The 7,551-nt window shown below is 36.3% G+C and overlaps 1 protein-coding gene across 1 annotated transcript; it reads left to right on the top strand.

Moving 5' to 3' along the window:
• Positions 1-1,976: 1,976 nt before the first annotated feature.
• LOC116123153 lies at positions 1,977-3,623 on the top strand. Its single transcript, XM_031408962.1, has 3 exons — positions 1,977-2,889; positions 3,015-3,106; positions 3,618-3,623. Exons 1-3 carry the CDS (start codon positions 1,977-1,979, stop codon positions 3,621-3,623), a joined length of 1,011 nt encoding a protein of 336 aa, XP_031264822.1.
• The last annotated feature ends 3,928 nt before the right edge of the window (positions 3,624-7,551 follow it).

Raw genomic sequence — 7,551 nt, 5'->3', positions numbered from 1 at the left:
TTTTAGTGTTGGTGTTTGTGCTAGGTTTCAAGCTAACCCTTTTGAGTTGCACCTGAATGCAGTGAAAACATTCATGAAATATGTTTCAGGTACGTGTGACTCATTTGATTCTAATAATTGTTTGATTGGATATAGTGATGCAAATTGGGCAGAAAGTTTGGATGATTGAAAGAGCACTTCGGGTGGATGTTTCTACCTTGGAAACAATCTTGTCACCTGGTATAGCAAAAAGCAAAATGCAATCTCCCTCTCCACTGTCGAGGCTAAGTATATTGCCGTAGGGAGTTGTTGCACTCAAATTTTATGGTTAAAGTAAATGTTGTATGATTATGGTGTTGATCTAGATTGTGTGACAATATTTTGTGATAACACAAGTGCCATTAACATCTTTAAGAATCTAGTCCAACATTCTAGGACTAAGCACATTGACATAAGACATCACCTCATTAGAGAGTTAGTTGAGGAGAACATCATCGCATTTGCTCATATGAACACAAAATCCCAATTGGCAGATTTATTTATAAAAGCACTTGACTATGACATTTTTGTTTCCTTGAGGAAGTCCATTGAACTACTTTAACTTCAATAGTTTTTTATTCCTATTGATGAATAAAGCATGAACATGCTACTTTTATTTTTTGTTTGTCAAGTTCTTTGATCTGCGCTAGCACTCTAATTGTCATTCGTTTTCTCTTATCTATGTGCTAACTCTAGTTTGTTGTGTCCACTGAGACTCTCTCTATAGCATGACCTTATCTCATCATTAGTTGTTTGTCCATTCTTGTCACAATTATGAAAGAGCTACCTTGCCTGAAGAGTGAAAGTTATTTTGAGTAATTTTCCCCTTATATTTTGGAAAATCTACCATTAAGAGGACTACCTTCTTGCAAGTGTGAAACCTACATTTTGGTTATACTTTTGAGAGTTATTTGCCCTTTGTTCAAAATGAAAAGAAAAATCAATAATTTATTATCTTCTGAAAAAGAAAAATGAAAAATATTGTAGGGCATGGGGGAATGTTGATTTTCTCTTGCAAAAAATTAATTGTCCAATGTGTCATTTAATCTCCCCTGAGGACACTATCACACACTTAGACAAGCTTGTGTGACTTTATTTCTCTTGTGTGTGATTGAGGAAGTGTTGTTTTGATTGCATTTTGTTGACAACTTCCTTATGAGAAATTGTGCCTTTTAAGATTGAAAATTTGATCTATTAGGATGCTTTGCACAGATTGACTATCTTGACCTTCAAAAATTCATGTGAAACATTTCATTATTTTAATTTTTTTTTTTATGCTTTTAAAATTGTTCAATAAAGTCTAGTCTTTTGAAAATTTCAAATATTCTTTTGGGATGTTGAGTGCTCACATGATTGCCTATGTACACTCACTTAAGATAAAGTTCTATTTTTGGTACAACTCTCTTTAGGGCTTTAGAATCACCGCCTGCCATAAATGCTTGCCCTAATCTCTTTTGCGTCAGTCTTCATTTTCTAAAACCCTATTGCGTTGCCTTTTGTTCTTCATCTCTCACAATTTTTTTTCTCTCAAATCTTCACTAATTTTTTTTTAATTGTCTCTCATGGATTCAAGGAAGAAAGCAATTGAAAACCCGAAGAGAAAGACCATGGAGGAATCACTCAAAAAGGGTTTCCAAGCCTTGAAAGAATCTAACCGGCACAAGAAAAAGCCAACGAAAGAGCAAACCCCATCGGAGTCTGATTCTGCCACTCCAAAAAAAATCTTACGAGGGAGAAACTAGCTGCTCATCCTCAGTTGTCTCTTCCCCTGTTTCCAGTGATCATCAGGACTCTGTGCGCTCACAAGATGAATAGCCCCTGCCTCAACTGAAAAGTCACAAGAAAAATCCTTTTCGGCGTCCAACAGTGCCTCAGACAACACTCCCATTGCCACTTTTAAATCTCGCAAGGCTACTCTTGTAAAAGCTGGTCTATCAAAGCCCCTAACTCCAGTAGAGATGGCGAAGAAGAAATGGAAGGCAATCATGGAAGAGACTCAACCTAGTCAAATTTCTCCTTTTATTTTGCTTGCCGCCAAAGTTAGATTTAAAAGCCACATTGTCAAAAAGACAATTGTGAGTGAGGAAAATGTTAGGTTAGATGATTTTGATGAGTTTCATGCCATGATGAAGAAACAAAAATGGATAAACATTGTCTCGGGTCTGACTGCACCCATTCAAACTCTTGTTCAAGAGTTTTACACCAATTTTGGCCTTGATGATGTTGAACCGAACTCTGATGTGCACAATGATAGAGTTTATGTTAGAGGTCATTGGGCTCTTTTCAATGAAGAGGTAGTTAGGGATGCGTTAGGTCTCAAAAAGGTTAAGAAAAATTTTGATTTGACTAGTTTGAAGCTAGACCAAATTGTTAAGGTTATAATTGGTGGTTCAATAGCTATATGGCCAAAAAGTGGAGTTCTTCAACCTAGTGCACTCACACCCTTTTACCGCCTATTGTTTGAAATTTCTCTTACAAATTGGTCTCCCTCAATGCACAATTCCACTGTTAGACCAGAAAGAGCACAACTACTTTATGGGATTGCACAAGGGAAGAAGATAAACTTAGCCACACTAATTTTCACAAGTGTTAAGGTGGATGCACAATCCACATATGCTCTCCAGATTTTGCCCTTTCATTCCTTCATTTATGAAATTATCTCCACTTGCAAACCCAAATTCTATGAAGTGGAGCCTGTGTTGAAGATAAAGATTGTCACCAAGAAGTCTTTTCGACAACCATTAGGTAACATTCCTTCCACCTCCTCGGGTGAACACATTAGGACTAACACTTGGCAGTCCAAGCTTTTTGTTGCTATGCAAGACCTAGAGAATGTTCTCCAACATGTGAAGGAGATTCATCTTTCCTTCAGTGCTTGGATGGACAAAATAGAGCCTAAAATGAAGAAGACTCTTGATTCCCTTGTTCAGAATGAACCTGCTACTGATCAAAATGAGGTTCATCTATTTCCCCTGCTGTCCCTTCTATTCTTGCAGTTTCTACTGAAGATCCTGCTGCTGTCATTCAAGAAGAAGAAGCTGCTCATGAAGATGAAGATCAACTTGAAGATGCACTTGATCAAGAAAAGGTATAGCACTCTGAAGAAGAGGATGCTTCTCATGTACGTACTAAAGATGTCCCTCTTCCTCCTGTCAAAGAGAAAACCCCTCTAGTCCAAGATGAATCCTCTCATGAAACTGCTGACACCTCTTCAGCCGCTGTTCCAAATGTTCAAGTGGAGGACTCTCATTTCACCATCACTACTCCTTCCAAGAAAAGAGTCAAGAGGAAAGCTAATTGCACATTGATACCCTCTCAAAAGTCTTCAAGACTTATGAACAAAAAGGGGGAGTAAGCATTATGGCGGAGTGAAATTAAATTTTTTTTTTTCTGTTTTGTTTATTGCTAAACTGTGAACTGTTTTGCTGTTATCTCCCTATGGGGGACTTTGTTTTTTTATTTTTTTGCTGCTATTTTGTTATGTTTCTGCATAACTTTTTAGTTATTTTGATCTGTTGGTTTATTTGCTAACCTTGTATTCAATTTTGTGTTACTTTTGTTTATGTTTCTTTGTATGTTTGTTTCTTGCAAATTTGCAGGTTTGATTGGTTGATTGAAACAGGTTTGTTCTTGATCATTTTTTGTTTATGTTCTTTGTTTATAAGTTTGACAAAGGGGGAGAATGTGAAATATTTATATTTGTCAAACTTATGAGTTGTGTGTGCACAACAGTTCTGTGTGCACACTAGTTGCCAATCTTATGATTTGGCTTGTTTCTTATGAGTTGTGTGTGCACAACAGTTTTGTGTGCACACTAGTTGCCAATCTTATGATTTGACTTGTTTCTTATGAGTTGTGTGTGCACAACAGTTCTGTGTGCACACTAGTTGCCATTCTTACGATTTGGCTTGTTTCTTTTGAGTTATGTGTGCACACTAGTTGCCAAACTTGTGTCTTGGCTTGTTTCGTTTCGAGTGTGCATGCACAACAGTTTGTACTTACACTCTCGCTTCAATTACTTGCAACCCAGCACGAGTTGCATGTTTGATAAAATGAAAAAAGATATTGTTTATCTTTGTCTCTAACTTTTTATGACCTTTTACATGTGTCATATTATCTTTAAGTGGTCCTAGGGAATAAAGTTTCTTTTCTTGATTTGTTTTGTGGTCCAAACCAAAAGAAGGAATATTTTCCTTATTTGGACAAACATGGGTCAGCCCTTTGTTGGCTGATGTGGCATTAATGTGTTGAGCAAGAAACCCTACACTACATATCATATCATCTTGCATCTTTGAAACTAAGATTTTGATCTTTTATTTTATTGTACTCTGAAATTTCTTAGAGTATTCTTTCTCTTAAGGTTCATAGGTTCATTTCCATTTTGTGCCAAAACCTCACCATATCATTCATTGACTTGATGGCTCTTGGAATGTGGTTCCTTTGTTGATACTGGAGTGTGGCGTTAGTGCCTGAAGCTTGGTGGTTCACAAGCTGTTCTCTGGTGTGTTCCCAGCGTGAAGAAGGTCCAAGGAGTTGCTACACGTTAAGAATTCAGAGTGTGGTGCTAAGTGTAAAGTTGAACAGAGAGTTCTTTTACTGTATCTTAGATCAACTTTGAACTATATCTTGTAATGCATTTTTAACTTAGTGGATTGCTTCAATCTGGACAAGGTCCCATGGACATAGGCTAAAAGTGGATTTTAGCTATATGGCTATGTTCTTTACTTTTTGCACTTATGTTTGATGTGGTTTAATTGGAAATCTCTTAATCAACTTGGTAATATTTTCGCTGCATTTAAAATGGGTAACCATACACTAAAGTGAGTTAACCAACAACTTACTCCCAACACTTATTTCTAGTTTATGAACTTCTACATGCTTGATTCACTTTATTATGCTTTGATACATGAATTATGTGAAACAGTTATGGCTCGTTTAATAGTCAGGTAGAAGATGCAATTGGTTGTCCTTTTAGTCTTCCATTTGGACATGATGGAAACCATGTACACCATGCTCATCCTTGTTGGGTTGGCTAATGTACTTAATTTACGGGGTAGAAGTAGGGCTGCTATATCATATGCTAGTGAGTCTATGACTAGGTTTATGGTTAGGTCACCTAATTTACATACCATGCTTTTCCAAAGCGATGAGCTTTGTTTCGAGAGTTGTATGATGAGTAGGGCTCTATTTCAAAAATTATGTAACTTACTAACTACACAGGACAAGTTACAATGTAACACCCACATCAAGGTACGTAGTTTTATTTATGCCCTAATATCCTTAGTTGAATTTTGTTAAAGTTATCTTGGACAAGTGTTAAGGAAATTCCTTGAACCTTCATTAGGGGTAAAATGGTCTTTTCACTCATAATTAGTTGAAAAAGTGGGTAGTGAAAAGAAGTAGAATAACATGGAGAAGTTAATAAAAATGAGGGCATTTTTGTAATTGACTAAGGGACATAGATGGAATTTTTAGAAAGTACAAGGGTAAAATGGGAAACTAATATATATATTATGTAGTAAAAGTTCAAGAAGAGAAACCATAGCCACTCTACCCATAGTTCACGCCACCTTTACCCTAAATGCTCTCAAATTTCTTCACTCAATTTTCAAGAAATTCATAGGATTTTAGTTCAATTTTGATAGATTTTCAATCCTAAGCATCCAAAGGTAACATTTTGCACCAAGATGTGAGAATAAATTTTAAAGTTTTGAATTCTTATGGTTTTATATGCTTAGGGTTTAAGAGGAAAGGGAATTCTACCAAAGAGAGATTATAGTGTTAGAGTTGCTCAAATTCAAGGTAAGTAAATCAAACTTTAGCTTTGATTGGATAAATACTTGTCTAGATAAATTTTTATATGTTGTATGTGTGTTTAGATGATGAGAATTATGGATTGAAAATTTGTAACACCCCACTTGAGGTACGTAGTTAAGATTTGATGAATGGCTTGAATGTTTGTTGATTTATCCTCATTTGAGTCTATATGTTGTTAATATTGTTTGGTTTATCATTGGTTGAAAAGGTGTCTTGGTTGGTTGAGTGATTGCCCTGAAAATTGTAAGACTTGGCGAAATATTGAGGTTATAGTCTTCGCCAGGGCGAAGAAGAATCTTCGCCGCGGCGATGAGGAGGTGCTACAACCCCGTGTAGCTGCTGTGATCTTTCGCCGGGGCAAAGAAAATAGCTTCGCCGCGGTGAAGACTCAGCTGAATGTTCCCCTTGAGTTTTTGAGAATTCTTCCTTTTGAGACTCAATGACCATTCTACCCCTTTTTAGTAGGAAATTTGGGGAGTGAACTGTAAGAAAATTGCATGGAGAATAGTGTGATTGGGGTTGTGTTTGCAAAGAATGAAAGGTCCTAGATGGAATTTCAAAGAAGATAAGGTATTTTGGAAGAGTGGAGAAAATATGAGATATTAAGGGTTGCTTTCAAACCTTTCATTTGCTTCACCAGCTCTTTCCCTTATTTCTCTCAATTTCATTCAAGTTTCCAAGGATCTTGAAGAGTTTGACTAGAATTGTTACAAGTTGATCCTAAGCACTAAAAAGTGAGAACCCTTACTCTAGAAAGTAATTTTTATTGTTGAAGAGGAGGATCCTTATAAAGTTTTGTATTGAAGGTTTAAGAGAAAGTATCAAGCCATCAAGAGTAGAGAGATTAAGTGGTTTCTATTGTGTCCCGGTAAGTAAATTCACCTAAGTTGTGATTTACTTGATGAATGATTGTAGAGATTTTAGATATGTGCTTGATGCTTAAATTTCTATGTTTGAAATGAGTTGATGAATTCCAGTTTTATATGAAAGAATTTCCACCATGAGAAGGGTGGCTTGTGTTGTTAAAGTTGGGTAGAAGTGTGGATAGAATTAGAAGAATTTGAGAGAAATTTGAAGTATGTTTTCCCTTGCAGGTTGTATGATGTTTAAAGGAGTTGAACTCCTTTTGGATGATTAAGAAAGAAGTATAATTAAAGTTAGAATAAAGTTTAGGTATGCACACATATGTTTGATGAAATGTCTAAAAGAAGCATGAGTAGGTAGAGAACTTACTTTATGCAACATAGCATATTTGCATGTCATGAATGCATATAAGAAAGATTTTAGGCATGAGCCATCATATGATATGTTTGATTAGTAATCACATGAGAAAGAAATTGAGAAATGAGAAAGAAACACTCTATGAATAGAGATAAAGAAAGAACCAATTCTCTTAGAATAAGAGAAGAAAGAAACTAGCAACGAGGATAAATGATTATTAAGTGCTACAGAAAAGAAAGAAAATAGGTTGTGCGATGGGGAACTGGGTATAGAGTTACCCTCATGTAAACCTATGAGAAAGAGCGGTCTGCATGAGAGAGCGGAATGCATGAACCGTTATGAAAGAGGGTCTCCGCCATGAGAGAACGGAAGCATGGAACCGTTATGAGAAAAAGAGGTCTCTGCCATGAGAGAGGAAATGCATGTAAACCGCTATGAGAGAGAGCGGTCTCCGCCATGAGAAAGCGAATGAGATTGAGAGAAAAAGAAAAGAAA

Source organism: Pistacia vera, unplaced genomic scaffold, assembly GCF_008641045.1.
Source record: "Pistacia vera cultivar Batoury unplaced genomic scaffold, PisVer_v2 Contig1027, whole genome shotgun sequence".
NCBI lineage: Eukaryota > Viridiplantae > Streptophyta > Magnoliopsida > Sapindales > Anacardiaceae > Pistacia > Pistacia vera.
This window is presented reverse-complemented; position numbering and strand designations above follow the sequence as displayed.